Source organism: Neoarius graeffei, chromosome 23, assembly GCF_027579695.1.
Source record: "Neoarius graeffei isolate fNeoGra1 chromosome 23, fNeoGra1.pri, whole genome shotgun sequence".
In the NCBI taxonomy this organism is placed as follows: Eukaryota; Metazoa; Chordata; class Actinopteri; order Siluriformes; family Ariidae; genus Neoarius; species Neoarius graeffei.
Window position 1 is genome coordinate 5,719,554 of NC_083591.1, and position 19,704 is coordinate 5,739,257.

At 40.1% G+C, this 19,704-nt stretch overlaps 2 protein-coding genes across 2 annotated transcripts in view; one reads left to right on the top strand and one right to left on the bottom strand.

The window, feature by feature from the left end:
- klhl40a (kelch-like family member 40a) lies at positions 1-11,081 on the top strand. Its single transcript, XM_060905651.1, has 6 exons — positions 1-1,205; positions 1,576-1,736; positions 4,278-4,385; positions 4,524-4,709; positions 7,409-7,558; positions 10,730-11,081. The coding sequence occupies exons 1-6, from the start codon at positions 84-86 to the stop codon at positions 10,839-10,841; spliced, it is 1,839 nt and encodes a 612-aa protein (XP_060761634.1). The 5' UTR covers positions 1-83; the 3' UTR covers positions 10,842-11,081.
- The window catches only part of zbtb47a (zinc finger and BTB domain containing 47a), a 19,291-nt gene continuing 10,645 nt past the window's right edge, over positions 11,059-19,704 (bottom strand). The window contains exon 6 of the mRNA XM_060905650.1: positions 11,059-19,368. Within this exon, the coding sequence (XP_060761633.1) occupies positions 19,046-19,368 (323 nt within the window). The 3' untranslated portion in view covers positions 11,059-19,045. The remainder of the gene's footprint in view (positions 19,369-19,704) is intronic.

A 19,704-nucleotide genomic window follows, 5' to 3' on the forward strand; every position in this document is an offset into this window, starting at 1 on the left:
GGACCAGTCCAGCAGTGGGAGAGGAGCCGGACACCCTCCTACTTAAATATCACACTAAACAGTACCCAAAGAACCTTGGTAAGATGGCCGCCGCGCCAGTGGACCCAGTGACAGAGCCACGTATGTACCAGCAGTCGCTTCTTCTGGGTGGCCTTTGTGAACTACTTGAGAATGACAAGTTTGTGGACTGTGTCCTGAAGATTAAGGACCAGGATTTCCCTTGCCACAAGCTGGTGTTGGCTGCCAGCAGCCCGTACTTTAAAGCCATGTTCCTCTCTGACTTGGAGGAGAGCAAAAAACGAGAAGTAGTCCTGAAAGATGTGGAACCAGGAATCATGGGGATGATCCTGAGGTACATCTATACCTGTGACATCAACTTGACTGAGCAGAATGTCCAGGACATCTTCATGGCAGCCAACATGTACCAGATTCCTTCCATTTTTAGTGTATGTGTATCCTACCTGGAGCATAAAATGGTGCTGAGCAACTGTCTAGCCATCTTCAGGCTCGGACTACTACTGGAGTGCCCGAGACTGGCAGCAAAGGCTCGGGACTACATTTGTGACCGCTTTGAGGTCATCATCCGGGACCAGGACTACCACCAGCTGGGATGTGGAGAACTAGCTGCTATTATCACATGTGATTCCCTTAATGTGGAAAAGGAAGAGCAGGTGTTTGAAGCATTAATGCAATGGGTCGAGTATGATCAGACTGAAAGGCGGAAGGATCTTCCAGAACTCCTGCACTGCATACGGTTTCGCCTGATGCCATCTGCTTATTTTAAGGAGAAAGTGGAGGGGCACCGGTTGATCAAATCCAACCAGGAGCTCAAGAAAGAACTGCAGCTTGTCAAGGATGCACAAAAAGGACTGTTGCCCAAAGTCAGAAGGCCATCAGGAAAGAAAGGAGGAGCCACAGTAGGTGATGAAGATGAGGATAAAATCGATGAGGGTCTGCTTCCTGGGATCCTGAATGATAACCTACGCTTTGGAATGTTTCTAAAGGACTTTATATTAATGATTAGCGACACGGGGACAGTTGCCTATGACCCTGCTGAAAATGAATGCTATGTAGCCTCTTCATCTACAGATATACCAAAAAATCACTGCAGCATGGTGACCAAAGAGAATCAGATCTTTGTGGCTGGAGGGCTCATATATAACGAGCAAAACACAGATGAACCCTTCAGCTCTTACTTCCTACAGGTAATATTTCAGAAAATCTATTCTTCTTCTTCTCTCATATTGGTGCTATTTTTTTCTTAGTTGCTTTGTATCAACACTAAATTCATCTGCATGACAAACGCATGCAGTATGTCACGCATCACTTGCACCATACATGATGCCAGTGATTCATCTCGCCCAGCTGTTAGTGCTACAAAGCTTATGAATCATTCTGGCTACTTTATACATCATGATCTTTGATGCTATTATCACATTATGAACTTTGTGAACCTTAATGGTTTTCCTCATCTCAATGTTTTAGCTTAAAAGGTACATTTTGTGAATGAATGAAGTAAAGAATAGCCCAAGCTCATTTGTATGCTGCATGTTCTTCCACTTCTCTCTCTGCCAGTTTGACCCCGTGAGCTCTGAATGGCTCGGGATGCCCTCGCTGCCAAACCCCCGCTGCCTCTTTGGGCTCGCTGATGCCGAGAACTCCATCTTTGTCATAGGTGGAAAAGAGCTGAAAGAGGGAGAGCATGCTTTAGACACTGTCATGATCTACGACAGACAGTGAGTACAGCCAAGGAGTCATTCTAATAATAAAAAAAAAATGCCATCAATTGTTTTCTGCTTAAAATACGATAAGTTTAAGCTTCAGCTGCAAGGCAAATCACAGATTTATGTAAATGTGCTTGTTTTTAATGTGCACATTATCGTTTCTGTAGGAACCTGGAACTTGTATAGTGGACACTCCACATGAACAGATTTAAGAATGTGTAATTATTGATATGGTGAAGTTTCCAGTATCCAGTGTGGGGTGGGGTGGGGTGGGGGGGAACAGAGAGAGAGAGAGAGAGAGAGAGAGAGAGAGAGGCCAGTAAGGGAACAATGGTTTATATCTGAAATACTGTAAATGACAACAGGAACGAGCATGTTTTTCTAGTTCCACCAGATTAAATGTAATTAAATTGTCATTACTGGTAAATTAATTGGCATCAATCAAACAAAATACTTCAGGATGTACTGTTATTGCTAACATCACACCACCCCATTGTTGATTATTTCCTTAGAACAGCATGCCCAGTCGTGTTTTATTGCCAGTTTTATCTTTGTAGGCTCCAACCTTATGGTACTTGTAATAAATTAAATGTATTTTTATTATATAATAATAATTTATTCTGTCCACATTCACTGGATATGAGCAATCGTGCACTCTGATTGGCTACTCTACTACTAGGATAACAGCTCATATACCGTCAGGAGAGAAAAACAAAATGGCAGAGTGTGTTGCTGAACCAACCAAGGACGAAATAAAAACCCTACTTGAAAACAAAACCCCAAAAAATACAAAAAAAAAAATAAGCCAACAAAATATGGAATGAAAGTATTTGATGGTAAGAACATATATTTTTTTTAATTTTTCAACAATAATTATTATCGCATTTTTCACAAATTGCTACTGTCATTTCGCCAGTTTATTAAGCCGAAATTATTTTGTTGGGCATTTTGTATAAAGTTTTTATTTATCTAATTTGCAAAAAATAAGAATAAAAATGCTGTTTCTCAAAATCCAGTGAATGTGGATAGAATGAAACAGTTATTCCACTCAATCTCGTCGTACATGGATTATAGACAACTCGGTGCTACGTGCCTTGTCAGCTATCAGCTCATGTACGACTCGATTTCGTGGAATAACTAAAATATCTGCAATACTGTAAATGATAACAGGGCCTAGCATGTTTTTCTAGTTCCAACAGATTAAATGTAATTAAATTAATTACTGGCAAAATAATTGGTATCAATAAAATAAAATACTTCAAGATGCACTGTTATTGCTAACATCACACCACCCCATTGTTGATTATTTCCTTAGAACAGCATGCCCAGTCGTGTTTTATTGCCAGTTTTATCTTTGTAGGCTCCAACCTTATGGTACTTGTAATAAATTAAATGTATTTTTATTATATAATAATAATTTATTCTGTCCACATTCACTGGATATGAGCAATCGTGCACTCTGATTGGCTACTCTACTACTAGGATAACAGCTCATATACCGTCAGGAGAGAAAAACAAAATGGCAGAGTGTGTTGCTGAACCAACCGAGGACGAAATAAAAACCCTACTTGAGAACAAAACCCCAAAAAATACAAAAAAAATAATAAGCCAACAAAATATGGAATGAAAGTATTTGATGGTAAGAACATATATATATATTTTTTATTTTTCAAGAATAATTATTATCGCATTTTTCACAAATTGCTACTGTCATTTCACCAGTTTATTAAGCCGAAATTATTTTGTTGGACATTTTGTATAAAGTTTTTATTTATCTAATTTGCAAAAAATAAGAATAAAAATGCTGTTTCTCAAAATCCAGTGAATGTGGATAGAATGAAACAGTTATTCCACTCAATCTCGTCGTACATGGATTATAGACAACTCGGTGCTACGCGCCTTGTCAGCTATCAGCTCATGTACGACTCGATTTCGTGGAATAACTGTAAAATATCTGCAATACTGTAAATGATAACAGGGCCTAGCATGTTTTTCTAGTTCCAACAGATTAAATGTAATTAAATTAATTACTGGCAAAATAATTGGTATCAATAAAATAAAATACTTCAAGATGCACTGTTATTGCTAACATCACACCACCCCATTGTTGATTATTTCCTTAGAACAGCATGCTCAGTCGTGTTTTATTGCCAGTTTTATCTTTGTAGGCTCCAACTGTATGGTAGATGTGGTAAATTAAATGTATTTTTATATAATAATAATAATAATAATAATAATAATAATATGTAACAAAGAGTATGCTACTAATCTAATATTGGGCATTACATGTTAAAATATAACGACAGTTATTGCTTCATGTTGTGCATGCTGTCTGTGCTAAATATTTGACTGAAGGCCTGTGAACAAGAAATCCAGATATGATTTCAATTTCTTAAAAATAAAATATTGATTTGTTTTAGTTTGTCAAAGTAATCTTTTTTAATAACAACTGAATTAAAACCAGTTCTTGTGCCAGGACTTTTGTATCATCCTGTAGATGTATACTCCTCAGATGCAATAAGGACATCACTGTCTTTGTTTTTCTTCATGTAGATCTTTCAAATGGGGCGAATCAGACCCGCTTCCGTATTCAGTCTATGGCCATGGGACTGCCTCACATAATGGGCTCATCTACGTCCTGGGTGGAAAATCAGACAGCAAGTATGTTTGTCTTTTTTCTTTGTTCAAAACCAGCTAAAGGAACACAATGAGGCTGATATTATGCTAGCAATATTTGTCCAAAGAATTCCTTTAGCCACCTTTCATGACTACAGATTCTGGGTTTATTCGATATAAAAGGAAGTGCCTGAGGAGAATGTGTGTCTACAAGCCCTCGAAGTTCGAGTGGAAGGAGCTGGCGCCGATGAAAACTGCTCGCTCCCTGTTTGGCGTCACCGTTCACAAGAACAAAATCTATGTGGTGACAGGAGTCACTGATGACGGCCTGACCAGCAAAGCTGAGGTTTATGACATCGCTAAAAACACGTGAGTGACACGCTCTTCTCAAACCACACTTATCTCTGATTTTATACCCTTGACTCCACACATCTTATGGTTAACTTCCTGGTCTTCTTAATCATCTAAAGCCTGAATTTTCAGCCTTGAGCAAATCAAATCTTCAACTTCTTTACTTTTATACTATAATATTAATTTTGAAAAAAGTATGTATATTGATCATATCTTTAAGATTTAACTTTTTGTAGTGTTTGTCTGAAGTGGCAGAAGGGGAATGGAGTTGGTGCCATGATTGCCATCTACTGGGCTGGAGTGGTAGTGCAGGTTATGTTTCAGGGGATTATCTCATCTCATCTCATCTCATCTCATCTCATCTCATCTCATCTCATCTCATTATCTCTAGCCGCTTTATCCTGTTCTACAGGGTCGCAGGCAAGCTGGAGCCTATCCCAGCTGACTACGGGCAAAAGGCGGGGTACACCCTGGACAAGTCGCCAGGTCATCACAGGGCTGACACATAGACACAGACAACCTTTCACACTCACATTCACACCTACGGTCAATTTAGAGTCACCAGTTAACCTAACCTGCATGTCTTTGGACTGTGGGGGAAACCGGAGCACCCGGAGGAAACCCACGCGGACACGGGGAGAACATGCAAACTCTGCACAGAAAGGCCCTCGCCGGCCACGGGCTCGAACCCGGACCTTCTTGCTGTGAGGTGACAGCGCTAACCACTACACCCCCAGATAGAAAGTCTAGATGCATTTTTTTCTTTACAGCTTTTGCTTACTTTAAATACTTAGCAGGTTTCTCAGTCTCACAGTTTTCTTTAGCTAATATGCTAATCATAAAATGTGTTACGGGGCGGCACGGTGGTGTAGTGGTTAGCGCTGTCGCCTCACAGCAAGAAGGTCCAGGTTCGAGCCCCGTGGCCGGCGAGGGCCTTTCTGTGCGGAGTTTGCATGTTCTCCCCATGTCCGCGTGGGTTTCCTCTGGGTGCTCCGGTTTCCCCCACAGTCCAAAGACATGCAGGTTAGGTTAACTGGTGACTCTAAATTGAGCGTAGGTGTGAATGTGAGTGTGAATGGCTGTCTGTGTCTATGTGTCAGCCCTGTGATGACCTGGCGACTTGTCCAGGGTGTACCCCGCCTTTCGCCCGTAGTCAGCTGGGATAGGCTCCAGCTTGCCTGCGACCCTGTAGAACAGGATAAAGCGGCTAGAGATAATGAGATGAGATGAGATAAAATGTGTTACACCAAAGTCTAAAATTATATATTGCTTTCACTCCAATTCTAACCCAAGCCAAAAACTCAGACATTAAATACATTATTTAAAATTTTTCAAGAAGAAATTTTATATTTAATAGAACAACAGTCATCCTGGGCGGCACGGTGGTGTAGTGGTTAGCGCTGTCGCCTCACAGCAAGAAGGTCCTGGGTTCGAGCCCTGGGGCTGGCGAGGGCCTTTCTGTGTGGAGTTTGCATGTTCTCCCCGTGTCCGCGTGGGTTTCCTCCGGGTGCTCCGGTTTCCCCCACAGTCCAAAGACATGCAGGTTAGGTTAACTGGTGACTCTAAATTGACCGTAGGTGTGAATGTGAGTGTGAATGGTTGTCTGTGTCTATGTGTCAGCCCTGTGATGACCTGGCGACTTGTCCAGGGTGTACCCCGCCTTTCGCCCGTAGTCAGCTGGGATAGGCTCCAGCTTGCCTGCGACCCTGTAGAAGGATAAAGCGGCTAGAGATAATGAGATGAGATGAACAGTCATCCTTTGTGAGGGATGAAACATTAAGCCAACTTGGCTAGTCAGTCAGTTTCCCAGTCTAAGCATTAGAAATAGCATGTAAATTTAGCTACAACTAGTATGCTAATCAGCAAATATGTTACAAAAAAAACCCTAAAACATATTGCCTACACTTTATTTAAACTAAAAGTTCAGAGGTTTATGTGGCTGTCAACCTCACATAATCCTTACTGTGCCACAGTAATATTAATAACTAGTTCCCTTGCTAGTTAGCCCTTGCTAATATTCTACAGGTTAATGTCATATTTTGAGCAGTATTAAAATTACACTGCACAAAGTTTTAAGCATTTATTTCTTTTCACGAGCGGCACGGTGGTGTAGTGGTTAGCGCTGTCGCCTCACAGCAAGAAGGTCCGGGTTCGAGCCCCGTGGCCGGCGAGGGCCTTTCTGTGCGGAGTTTGCATGTTCTCCCCGTGTCCGCGTGGGTTTCCTCCGGGTGCTCCGGTTTCCCCCACAGTCCAAAGACATGCAGGTTAGGTTAACTGGTGACTCTAAATTGACCGTAGGTGTGAATGTGAGTGTGAATGGTTGTCTGTGTCTATGTGTCAGCCCTGTGATGACCTGGCGACTTGTCCAGGGTGTACCCCGCCTTTTGCCCGTAGTCAGCTGGGATAGGCTCCAGCTTGCCTGCAACCCTGTAGAACAGGATAAAGCGGCTACAGATGATGAGATGAGATTTCTTTTCATAGAAGGGAACTAGACAGATAAATAAAAGTTAGGTTTGGTAATTATCAAGCCCTGGACAAGTTTAATCAATCAAATTAATGTCAAAAGGAACACGAGGATTGTGTATTGTTGTTCACTAGCATGACGTTTAAGTTCTGTTCACATTGTCACACTATAGCAATGATGAATTTTATAAAACAGAAGACAACTCCTGATATTTCTAAGGTTATAAGTTTAAAGAAGCTGTTGTGTGACTCAGGTGGTCTGAATTCGAGGAGTTCCCCCAGGAGAGAAGTTCTCTGAACCTGATCTCACTAGCTGGCTCTTTGTATGCTGTGGGAGGCTTCGCCATGATGCCCAGTGACACCACGGAGAAGCTGGAACCCACAGAGATGAACGATATCTGGAGGCAAGTCATCAGCTCATAATCTTCAGATAATCATGAGAAGGAAAATTTCCTGCAAAATGTAGTATAAGCAGTCACTTCGGGCCCCTGGACCATCAAGGTTCCCCATAATTTTTGACATAAATATGCAAAAAAATATTATTTTATTATTTTTTTTAGTGAAAACGTGTATGTATCAGGCAGTCACACAGATCTAGAACGTGCATAGAAACGGCGATTAATGTCACTAAATTGGGTCAGAAGTTCATGAAGAAGCAGCGATCATGATTTAAAGCATAGCTAGCTAATATCTAGAGTAATAAGTGTTACATTAACTCATGTTAAGATGCTAGTTTATTAGTACTAGCTATAATAAGAGTTCCCTGTTGAATCTGATGATAATCTCCACTCATGTTGCCAAGATATCGTATATTCAAAGGCACAACTGTGTATTAGAAGGGATTTAAATGATAATATATAGAGGATATTACATAGTTGCGCGAAGATATGCAGTTTATCTTCGAGTGGTTAATGTACATATCATAAGTGAGCGAAGTGAACAAGTGATATATTTTTCAACGCGAGAAAATAAACTTCATTCCCCCCCCCCCCCCCCCCCAAAAAAAATACACAAACTAATCAAAGGAATTTTAATCCTGAACCGGTTCGCCATTTTGACAATGCATGTGTAGTCAGCGGGAAATAGGAGTGTATTTTTCCATGGAATCAAAACGTGTTCTATTCCCTTCTAGTGGGTTTCATTCATTTGGTTTGATAGCATACAATATTGTTAGCGTATCGCTTATCCTACGTGTATTACATCACTCTACCCAATGGAGAATAAGCGTTGAATATGGTTTACGATATTGCACGGTTGTCAAGACAATGTGACGTCACATGTCAGAGACGTACAGTGGTGCCTGAAAGTTTGTGAACCCTTTAGAATTTTCTATATTTCTGCATAAATATGACCTAAAACATCATCAGATTTTCACACAAGTCCTAAAAGTAGATAAAGAGAACCCAGTTAAACAAATGAGACAAAAATATTATACTTGGTCATTTATTTATTGAGGAAAATGATCCAATATTACATATCTGTGAGTGGCAAAAGTATGTGAACCTCTAGGATTAGCAGTTAATTTGAAGGTGAAATTAGAGTCAGGTGTTTTCAATCAATGGGATGACAATCAGGTGTGAGTGGGCACCCTGTTTTATTTAAAGAACAGGGATCTATCAAAGTCTGATCTTCACAACACGTTTGTGGAAGTGTATCATGGCACGAACAAAGGAGATTTCTGAGGACCTCGGAAAAAGCGTTGTTGATGCTCATCAGGCTGGAAAAAGTTACAAAACCATCTCTAAAGAGTTTGGACTCCACCAATCCACAGTCAGACAGATTGTGTACAAATGGAGGAAATTCAAGATCATTGTTACCCTACCCAGGAGCGGTCGACCAACAAAGATCACTCCAAGAACAAGGCGTGTAATAGTCGGCGAGGTCACAAAGGATCTCAGGGTAACTTCTAAGCAACTGAAGGCCTTTCTCACATTGGCTAATGTTAGTGTTCATGAGTCCACCATCAGGAGAACACTGAACACCAATGGTGTGCATGGCAGGGTTGCAAGGAGAAAGCCACTGCTCTCCAAAAGAACATTGCTGCTTGTCTGCAGTTTGCTAAAGATCATGTGGACAAGCCAAAAGGCTATTGGAAAAATGTTTTGTGGACGGATGAGACCAAAATAGAACTTTTTGGTTTAAATGAGAACCTTTATGTTTGGCGAAAGGAAAACACTGCATTCCAGCATAAGAATTGTATTCCATCTGTGAAACATGGTGGTGGTAGTATCATGGTTTGGGCCTGTTTTGCTACATCTGGGCCAGGATGGCTTGCCATCATTGATGGAACAATGAATTCTGAATTATACCAGTGAATTCTAAAGGAAAATGTCAGGACATCTGTCCATGAACTGAATCTCAAGAGAAGGTGGGTCATGCAGCAAGACAACGCCCCTAAGCACACAAGTCGTTCTACCAAAGAATGGTTAAAGAAGAATAAAGTTAATGTTTTGGAATGGCCAAGTCAAAGTCCTGACCTTAATCCAATGGAAATGTTGTGGAAGGACCTGAAGCGAGCAGTTCATGTGAGGAAACCCACCAACATCCCAGAGTTGAAGCTGTTCTGTACAGAGGAATGGGCTAAAATTCCTCCAAGCCGGTGTGCAGGACTGATCAACAGTTACCGCAAATGCTTAGCTGCAGTTATTGCTGCACAAGGGGGTCACACCAGATACTGAAAGCAAAGGTTCACATACTTTTGCCACTCACAGATATGTAATATTGGATCATTTTCCTCAATAAATAAATGACCAAGTATAATATTTTTGTCTCATTTGTTTAACTGGGTTCTCTTTATCTACTTTTAGGACTTGTGTGAAAATCTGATGATGTTTTAGGTCATATTTATGCAGAAATACAGAAAATTCTAAAGGGTTCACAAACTTTCAAGCACCACTGTAAAACTTCTGCGCTCGCGAGCGACTGGGACAATTTGTAAACAAACATGGCTGCCAGGTTTGCTTTGTTAATTATGGAAGATTTTGAGAGAATTTTGAAAGAGAAAGGCATGTTCAACACTCAAAAGGAATGTATAATACTACTACTAATAATATAATAATAATAATATTGACTGGCTTTTTTCGTGGCATATCAGATATATTCCATTCAGCTACTCGTCTTCGACTCGTTCAGTATCATGCTAGCTGAATGGAATATATCTGGTATACCACGAAAAAAAGCCAGCCAGTATTACTTAAATACAGTACGTCACTCAGATCCACAATGTATTTCGTCTGAAAAATGCAAGTTTTTCAACACGAGAAGATAAACGTCATACCTTCAAGCCAATGTGTGATTTTCTTTTTATTATATCGACACATTCACAAACAAAAAGTCCCCAAATTTATCAAAACAATTCATCGATTACCTCACAAGTGACATATAGAGATTTATGTCACGATTTTGGTTCTTCATGTCCCGGATAGAGCTCGTATGAAAAACGAGTGTTGTGTACAAAGTGCAAAACTAAGCAAGCAAACCTTAAACGTTTTGAAATATTAATTTTTGTCTTTTTGAATCTTCAGTGTGACTCTTACTTCGCTCTGATACTAATCCTGATCTCCTGGACCTCACAGGTTTGATGAGGAGGAAAACTGCTGGTCTGGGATGCTGCGGGAGATTCGCTACGCTTCAGGCGCCACAGTGTTAGGAGTACGCCTCAATGCTTTACGACTCACCAAGATATAATCGATTGAAGTTTAGCGTGTGACGAGCACTTGAACTATTAACGATTTTCACAATCAAGTATACGTGCATGAACTTTAAAAAAAACAAACCTGGAAGATGTATGAGTGTAAAAAAAACCTGGAGAGCAGGTGGAGACAAAGAACGGACCATTTTTTCATTTTTCATTCGACATATGAATTGTTGTGTCTGCACAAAGGTGTGATGCGATTTCTGCATATTTGAATTAAAGACATCTTTATTAGAGAGTTATGCTGGACTGGATTCGAGTAATATACGTCTTGTGATTTCTGACATCGCAAAACAGCCATGTCATCCATAAAACTTATGACAGGTAACATGGACGCCATTTCTGTCATTAGCGCATGTTTAAACAAAGAGAAATGAACAAAACAGGACAGGACAGGACAGAATGATACAGCGTTCATTGAAAAACACAGAAATACACTTGTGGGAAGAATGAACCCAGCTTTCTTTAGGCTTTTACAGATACAACAGTACAGCAGATGAGCGAATACAGACCAGGATTAGTTACACTCTATAAAAAGGTCCTCTTTCAATGCACATCAAGTACAAACAGTATTTCAGACACGCTGGTATCACTACAGACACTGTAATGCTTTAAATTTGTCATTTCTTCATTTTTATCATATATCAAAAGGCCAAATCAAGGCGTGAGAACTGTATTTTCTGGACTATAAATGGTAACATACTGTAGTACGTAGGACATCCTGAAGTGTTTTATCATTTCCTATAAACATGATCGTGATTAAAGAACAACACGTGATAATTTTTATCCATTTATAGTTACACTTAATGTTGAAACAAGTTAGTTCCTATTTTCACTTATGTTATAGCAGCTATAAACAGTCGCTCAGTCACTAATCTCTCTCTCAAAGTTAATTAAAAAAAAAAAGCAGCTCATTATGTTACCGGAAACTTTTTCATCCTGAAGATGTCGGAAAAGTTACGGTTTTTCTTCTGACTCTTCCAAAGCGTGACCTTGGAGACTCTTTCCATAGCTGGACTTTTTTTTCTGAAAAGTGTCCTTACACAAAGCCTATACTCACTGTTATCATATAAACGACTGTGAAAATAATGTACATGGTTCATCACAATCCTTAAAATGTTGCTAAATTTCAAAATGCATAAAATATTAGCAGTACTTACCGCATTAGTTAACATGAACAACCCAAGAACGTAAGCATTAATAAACCAAAAGCAACGTTAACAATTGCAAACATGTTCGTTAAGATGCTGATAGTATTTAAAAAAAAAATTCATGTCAATTTTATTCACTGAAGGCATAAACACTGTTTATAATGCAGGCGTTAATTATTTGACTTACTATTTTAAAGACAAATCAAGTACTGTGCTTCCATGAAGCTGCAAATATTAACTCAAATATCGCAAATGCTCGCATGAGGTGATTCGATAAGGCAATATTTTGCAAAATTGAAACGGAAGAGTGTTTTTCACACGATAGGACATGATGAGCAAATGGAAATGCTACCTTTCTTAAAAAAAAAGTGTGTTCTGTAAGAGCTATCGCGAGAGGAGAAAACCCAGCTTTAATTGCATAAACATCACTCAGTGGAAACGGAGACCATTCACAATTGTGTTTTACCGTAATTTTTAAAATATCGCTTCTATTTTGCGCACAACAGAAACCTGGATAGTTATGCAAACCTTAAAGTAAGTAAAGCTTTGACTGATTGTTTATCTGAAAACTCATCTTAATCTTCTCAGCCTTCCATTACGTTTTACGGAGGAGAACATTTAGCTTTCCGATCATTTTGTTTCGCCTTTATAGTCCAGAAAGTATCGTACTCATGACAGAAATACATTCAAAAACATTTTAAAGAAAACTCCATTAATACAAGATTGGCTTTTACTAGTAGAAATCATAAAGAACACGTTAATCTCGTCAACGAAGACAAGAACTTATATTTGGCCTGGAAAAAATACTCTTCTGACACGTGGTTGCACGCAGTACAACATATTTAATACTATATTTATAGACGATACTATTTAACTAGTACAGTTGAGCTCGTAGAGGTGCAGAGGTAATCTGGTGAATAAATCTTTACCTTATAAGAAAAGATTATATTTGCAATCTACGACGGAATATTAGAGCCAGAGAAGGTTAAAAGAAAAATACAGAGCTGAGGGAAGGGAGAATATTCGGAAAACAAAAACCCCTCAGAATTTCTGAGATTAAAGTAGGAAATTTCTAAGAAAAAAACCTCAGAGATTATAAATTCTCCAAGATTATAAAATCATAAATTTGCAAGGAAAAAAAAATGCTTCCCAGCTTCCTGGAATGATCTTAAAAGGAAGTTTGTTAAAAAATAGGGGCTTCACTTTGTTAAATTAAGGTGCTTCATCAAGACACGTGCTGATATTGTATTTAAAGGTCATAGGCAAGGGTCGGAGGTGAAACGTAGGATATCAACATTATTGTCTAGAAGAATGACCCAAAAAGCAAATTCAATCTTCCTAGTGTCTAATTTGCACCCTAAAATTGAATAAAACGGTTAAAATATACTGTTTTGCCCAATTTCCGAAGTTTTGTTTACATCTCACTTATGCACACTTTCACTGCCAGGGGACCGTCGTCATGATGTCATTTAAGCCAAACAGACCGGGAGCAGTTCTGTGTTTACTTGCGAACCGAACACACGTGTACGGACTTTGGTCGTGAGAGGTTGTGTAAAATGTCTGAAAGCGATTTTGAAGTAGGAACTCTCCAAATTGAATATCGAGAGGTGAAACCATATATGTATGAACCTATGGCCGTTGCGAGGCAATCGGTGAATGTGGCTCACTGGTTTGACCGTGTGGCCTCGGAATTGGACAGCGACTCAGCCGACTCTGATCGCGGTGACGCCGGACCTCAACAAGACTCGCGCCCAAACGATTTATCCTGGTAGTTATGATAAATTCCTACTTTTGTCGTAATACTAAATAAGAGCCCTTTTGAAGAATAATTAAACCGCCCTCCCTAGTGGATATAAGTAACGATTACTTGACAGTGCGCCGGTAGGCCACATTAGCCTTCCATCCGCGGCATTATACTATTTATAGCCGACTCTAGGCGAGGAAATATCCCTTTGTCTCATTTCCACAATGATTGTACAGGATCCCTCAGGATTCTTGACTTGTCAATTGCAAGCAAAAGTAAAAATGTTTACCTCCAATCTTCTCCTTTTTGCTTGAGCGTTGCTGCTCCGTTTCTTCTTTGAGTGCTTGATTTTGTTTCACGCACACAATCCACTCTCTCCGCCTCGTCTCCTCTTCCGGAAAAAGCCAACCCTCTCGCTCCGCCTCATCTCCTCTTCTGGAAAAAGCCAATCCGCTCTCTCCGTCTTGTCTACTCTTCCGGAAAAAGCCAACTCTCTCACTCCGCCTCGTCTCCTCTTCCGGAAAAAGCCAACTCTCTCACTCCGCCTCGTCTCCTCTTCCTGAAAAAGCCAACTCTCTCACTCCGCCTCATCTCATCTTCTGGAAAAAGCCAACCCTCTCGCTCCGCCTCGTCTCCTCTTCTGGAAAAAGCCAATCCACTCTCTCCGTCTCGTCTACTCTTCCGGAAAAAGCCAACCCTCTCGCTCCGCCTCGTCTCCTCTTCTGGAAAAAGCCAATCCGCTCTCTCCGTCTCGTCTACTCTTCCGGAAAAAGCCAACTCTCTCGCTCCGCCTTGTCTCCTCTTCCGGAAAAAGCCAACCTTCTCGCTCCGCCTCGTCTCCTCTTTCGGAAAAAGTCAACCCTCTGGCTTCACGTGCATAATCCACTCTCTCCGCTTCGTCTCCTCTTTCAGAAAAAGCCAACCCATTCGCGCCGCCTCCTGTCCTTTTTCAGAAAAAGCCAACCCACTCGCTCCGCCTTTTCTCCTCTTTCGGAAAAAGCCAATTCACTCTCTCCGCCTCTTCTCCTCTCTCGGTAAAAGGTAAAAACTTCTTCCTGAACCGGTCCCGCTGTTACAGTTCACTGCACAACAATAAAGCATAGTTTTTCTTTGGAAATTCCTGAACGCACGTCTGCACTCAAGCCGAACGGCAATGTAAGTAAAAGGAAGTGGACTCAACTCAAGCGGCTTGTTTGTCTTGAACGATGTCATGTGCCGAGTGGTCACGAAAATCACCGAACAGAAATTCGCCACGATCCGCGCTAACTTATTTTAATTATTACTTATTAACAATACTTCTTGGGACCGGAAGAAAATTACAGAGGGTTTTTTAACATATAAAGTTTCAAATGTGCATAAATTAGAAACCATTGCCTATGAACTTTAATGTACAGTATTAGTATTGTGCGAAGGTTTTAAAGAAAGTATTTGTAAAGGGATTCTCTAATGTGAACACACAAAAAAATCTAAATAATGATTATGAATATAGTAAAGAGTAAAATGAGAAAAAATAATTCACAACAAATCCGAATTTAGCTTTTGCACAGTGCTGTAAATAATAATGTACATGTTAAACAGAGGTCTTGAAATTCTGAAATTGAGTCTAGATTTTTTTAGTTGCTATTTGCTAGTATTTTTATCTTAGAGGAATTTTTTTTTACTTTCGTTTTCAGTAATTTCAGATATTTTAAGTTACTTTATCCAGCTGAGTATTAGACTCAGGTAAGTTGAATTCATATTCACGTACAACTGAACTAAATGTTCTCTTTTAGCTCTAATTTAATCGTACTTTTTAGAATTTAATATCAGTAAATTATTTTATTTTTGGTTCATATAAACTTTTTTCCCCCATGCTAATAGGTAAGGTTTTCCTGATTCAGTGCATCAAGAATAACAATATATGTCTAATTGGTAACAACAGTTTGTCTCAACTATCTCAATATATCACGTGTCTCCATATAGCACATTCCAAAGTGTGTCTGGACTACACTCATCACCATTATCATTAGCACCGTGTTTCTACATCCATCCCACGGGAAAAAAAACTAAATGAGGACTATATCATCAAAGATTGTTTTAACTCCAGTCTGCTTTGAGCAAGGTGGAGTATTCATTATCTTGGCACTGGTTTGGATCGTCTTGAACAAACATCCTGCTGGATAAAACAACAACAAGGAAGTGCTTCAAATTCTTATAATAAGGTGCGGTATGCCTCAGACATTAATACACATTAACGTAGAGTAGCAGTCAAAAGTTTGGACACCCCTACTCTACTCATTCATGGACAGGTTGTTCTGTATTTTGCATTTTCTACAGTGTAGAACAATACTGAAGACATCAAAACTATAAAATAACACCTCATCTCATCTCGTCTCATTATCTGTAGCCGCTTTATCCTGTTCTACAGGGTCGCAGGCAAGCTGGAGCCTATCCCAGCTGACTACGGGCGAAAGGCGGGGTACACCCTGGACAAGTCGCCAGGTCATCACAGGGCATATAAAATAACATCTGGAACATATATGGAATTATGATGTAAATAAAAAAAAGTGTTAAAAAAACCCAAGATGTTTGATAATTTAGATTCTTCAGTGTATCCAGTGTTTACCTTGATGACACTTTGCAGACTACTGGCATTATCTTAACCAGCTTCATGTAGTCAGGTAGTCACTCGGAGTGTTTTTCAATTAACAGCTGTGCATCGTCAAAAGTTAATTAGTAGACGAGTTTCTTGCCTTATTGATGTGTTCGAGATCAAACAATAAATACTATTTACTTATTGACTAAAGCCTAGGTCACAACCGGCCGTACGTGCTCCTACGGCCGGTCTACATGCAAAAAACGCAAGAAATGCACGGAGGGCGCGCGTGTGAAATATCTGAGCTCCGTATCAATGCGCTGCCGAAGCGCGCAGAAGGTGTTAGTACGCCTGTCATTATAGTGCGGACTTTCCATAGCATAGAAAATCGCTACGTTTCAATTTGTGTAACTGAACTTGTTTCATATCACTGGTCATATAAACCTATGTAAACAGGAAAAACGCGGAAGAGTTTGGTCGCATCTAACTACAGCCCCAAAAAATACCGTTGGCCATACTGAGCCTAGCTACATTGCTAACAGGAGTGACAGCGCGTCTGACTGCGTCTGACTGACTGGGAGGTCGCGCAAAGCTCGGAGAGGTACGGAGCAGCTCGTCTCAATTCAGATAAGAGCATATTTCATTATGGAAGTACGGTGGACTGTTCCTTTAAGTGGGAGCTTCGACCTAACTCAGCCAATAAGCATTCTATCATATGACCTTTTTTAACTAGCATACACAATGGAAAACAATGAACAATGGTGTGCGAAAAACGAACCAATCAATTTTTATTCAATTGACAGCAAACCATTTATATGCTGAATCACCTTTGTACAAGTTTGAAATAACGGTTTGAATTGTATAAAATACAACTGTTCTCTCGAAACGAAAATGATTTTAAGAAACCATCGTTAGTAGAAGTCAGTTCAAACTGGGGTCAGCTCATGGAGATAAGATCAGTACAAGCCTACCGGTATGACGTCTACACAAAAGAATTTTGATTTGAAAGCAAAACAGAGTTACGGTGGTGTAGTGGTTAGCGCTGTCGCCTCACAGCAAGAAGGTTCTGGGTTCGAGCCCCGTGGCCGGCAAGGGCCTTTCTGTGTGGAGTTTGCATGTTCTCCCCGTCTTTGCATGGGTTTCCTCCGGGTGCTCCGGTTTCCCCTACAGTCCAAAGACGTGCAGGTTAGGTTAACTGGTGACTCTAAATTGACCGTAGGTGTGAATGGTTGTCTGTGTCTATGTGTCAGCCCTGTGATGACCTGGCGACTTGTCCAGGGTGTACCCCGCCTTTCGCTCGTAGTCAGCTAGGATAGGCTCCAGCTTGCCCGCGCGACCCTGTACAGGATAAGCGGTTACGGATAACGGCTGGATAGAGTCAAGTCATTAGGTCTGTGTCTGATAAATCCTCTGAATAATAAAATTCACTTTATTATTCACAGAGCAAAACGAAAACAGCGGAAAACAGCGAAGCGAAGGAAACGGGTCCAGGGCCGCATACGACTTTTTCCGGACCAGATTCAAAAATTCGTATCTGCCCAGTCACATGACTTTCCCCAATGGTTTTATTAACAGCGTGCGCGTGGGTCCGTACAGGTCATATGATAATGTAGTAAATAATAAAAATACAGTAAATATCCCTACTCCATGCCACAACTACAGTAATCCGTACATACTCTATCAAGAACCAAACGACTAAGTAAAGTGAAACAACATCCATCATTGCTTTAAGACATGAAATGACTTTTAATGAATAAAAATAAACAAAACTACTGAATTAGAAAGCGTGTCTGAACTTTTGACTGGTACTCTTTATTGTGACCTCAGATTGGAAATCACGTGGCTTAGGTGCATTAGGTTTTTACACAAACAAAACAAAAATAGATAATGAGGAAAATTTGGAAAGAAAGCCCTCAATATCTAAAACAACACAATTGAGAACTGAGGATTTAGAGACAATTATTAAGACTCACAAGTAATACTGATAGGAAATATAAAATAAATATATGAAAAAAAAACCTAATTTGCCGAACCGTTCTTACTTTTTTCATATTTTTCTTTAAAATAAACAATTCTATATATATATATATATATATATGTATACACATACACAACAGTATAGATAATCCTTAAATCTGGTACAAGTCCAGCTTCTAATTTTAGTAGGCGGGGCTTAAGAATTGGATTGATCACAAACCGTGATCAAGGGAGAAAAAAAATTTTTTTTTGGTTTGACTTTGCAAATTTGATTTTGAAGTGTCTTCAGTGACCTCATCATCACCTTCAGTCTCATAACACTGAAAAACTGCAGATCACATTTCCAGGTAGGCTTAAAAGATTGTTTTATCGACTGCATCGAGAACAAGAACTGCATTTCAATCCTCCTGATTTCCCATGGAATGCTAAGATGTGTGTAATGCTATTAAATGACGAGTAATGACCTTAACTGTAGCTATAATTCTCCAGTATATTTACTATATATTGCAAATATATCTATCTATCTATAATTACTTACATACACTTTGATTTTAATGTTAATATTAATATCAGCGGCAGCTACATTTGAAGGCTAGATACTGTAATACCAAATATGGCACACTAGGTTTCTACCTCTCAAGGTAATAGGTTTTTTTTTTCAGGTTGAGGAGCATTAGATACTTGGTTTATATGCAAAAGCTAAACAGGAAGTACCTCTAGACTCTTCTTGACAGTGAAACAGTTCAATAGTTATGCGTCTCTCAAGTCGGTCTGTGCAGTTGGGAACCCAGAATGTGGGCTGACGTCCTTTGGGTTCGAAGAACTCTGATCCATCACATATGATGTATTGTTAGGGGTGGGGTTAAACTCTGTGGGCGGAGCATCTGTAGTAGGGTTCCTGACCTGAAAGCATTTTTCACGATGAGCTTTCAGCATGTTGGAGAAGCGGAAGCGCTGGCCGCACGTCTCGCACGGGTACGGCTTCTCGCCAGTGTGTGTGCGCCGGTGCCGCTTCATGTTGGGACGACTGGTGAAGCTCTTCCCACAGATCTCACAGATGTACGGCTTTTCACCTACGACATGTGAGAAAAAAATAAAATAAAATGGAGTAAATATGAATGAGTAGAACCTTCGATCTGTGTTAAACCATTTGTAGCAGAGCTCGGCCCGCGTGAGCGGAGCCCCATAGGCATAGAGTGTGGATACATAAAGAAACCCATTGAGTTGTTTTCTGATGGTTTCGGTCCTGTGTGTGCTTCCACCGTACCAGTGTTATAGTAATAGTAATTGAACCGGTGAGTGGCCTAGTGGTTAGCGTGTCCGACTCTCGATCGGGAGATCGCGAGTTCTACTCACGGTCGGGTCATACCAAAGACCGTCATAAAAATGGTGCCTACTGCCATCTGGCA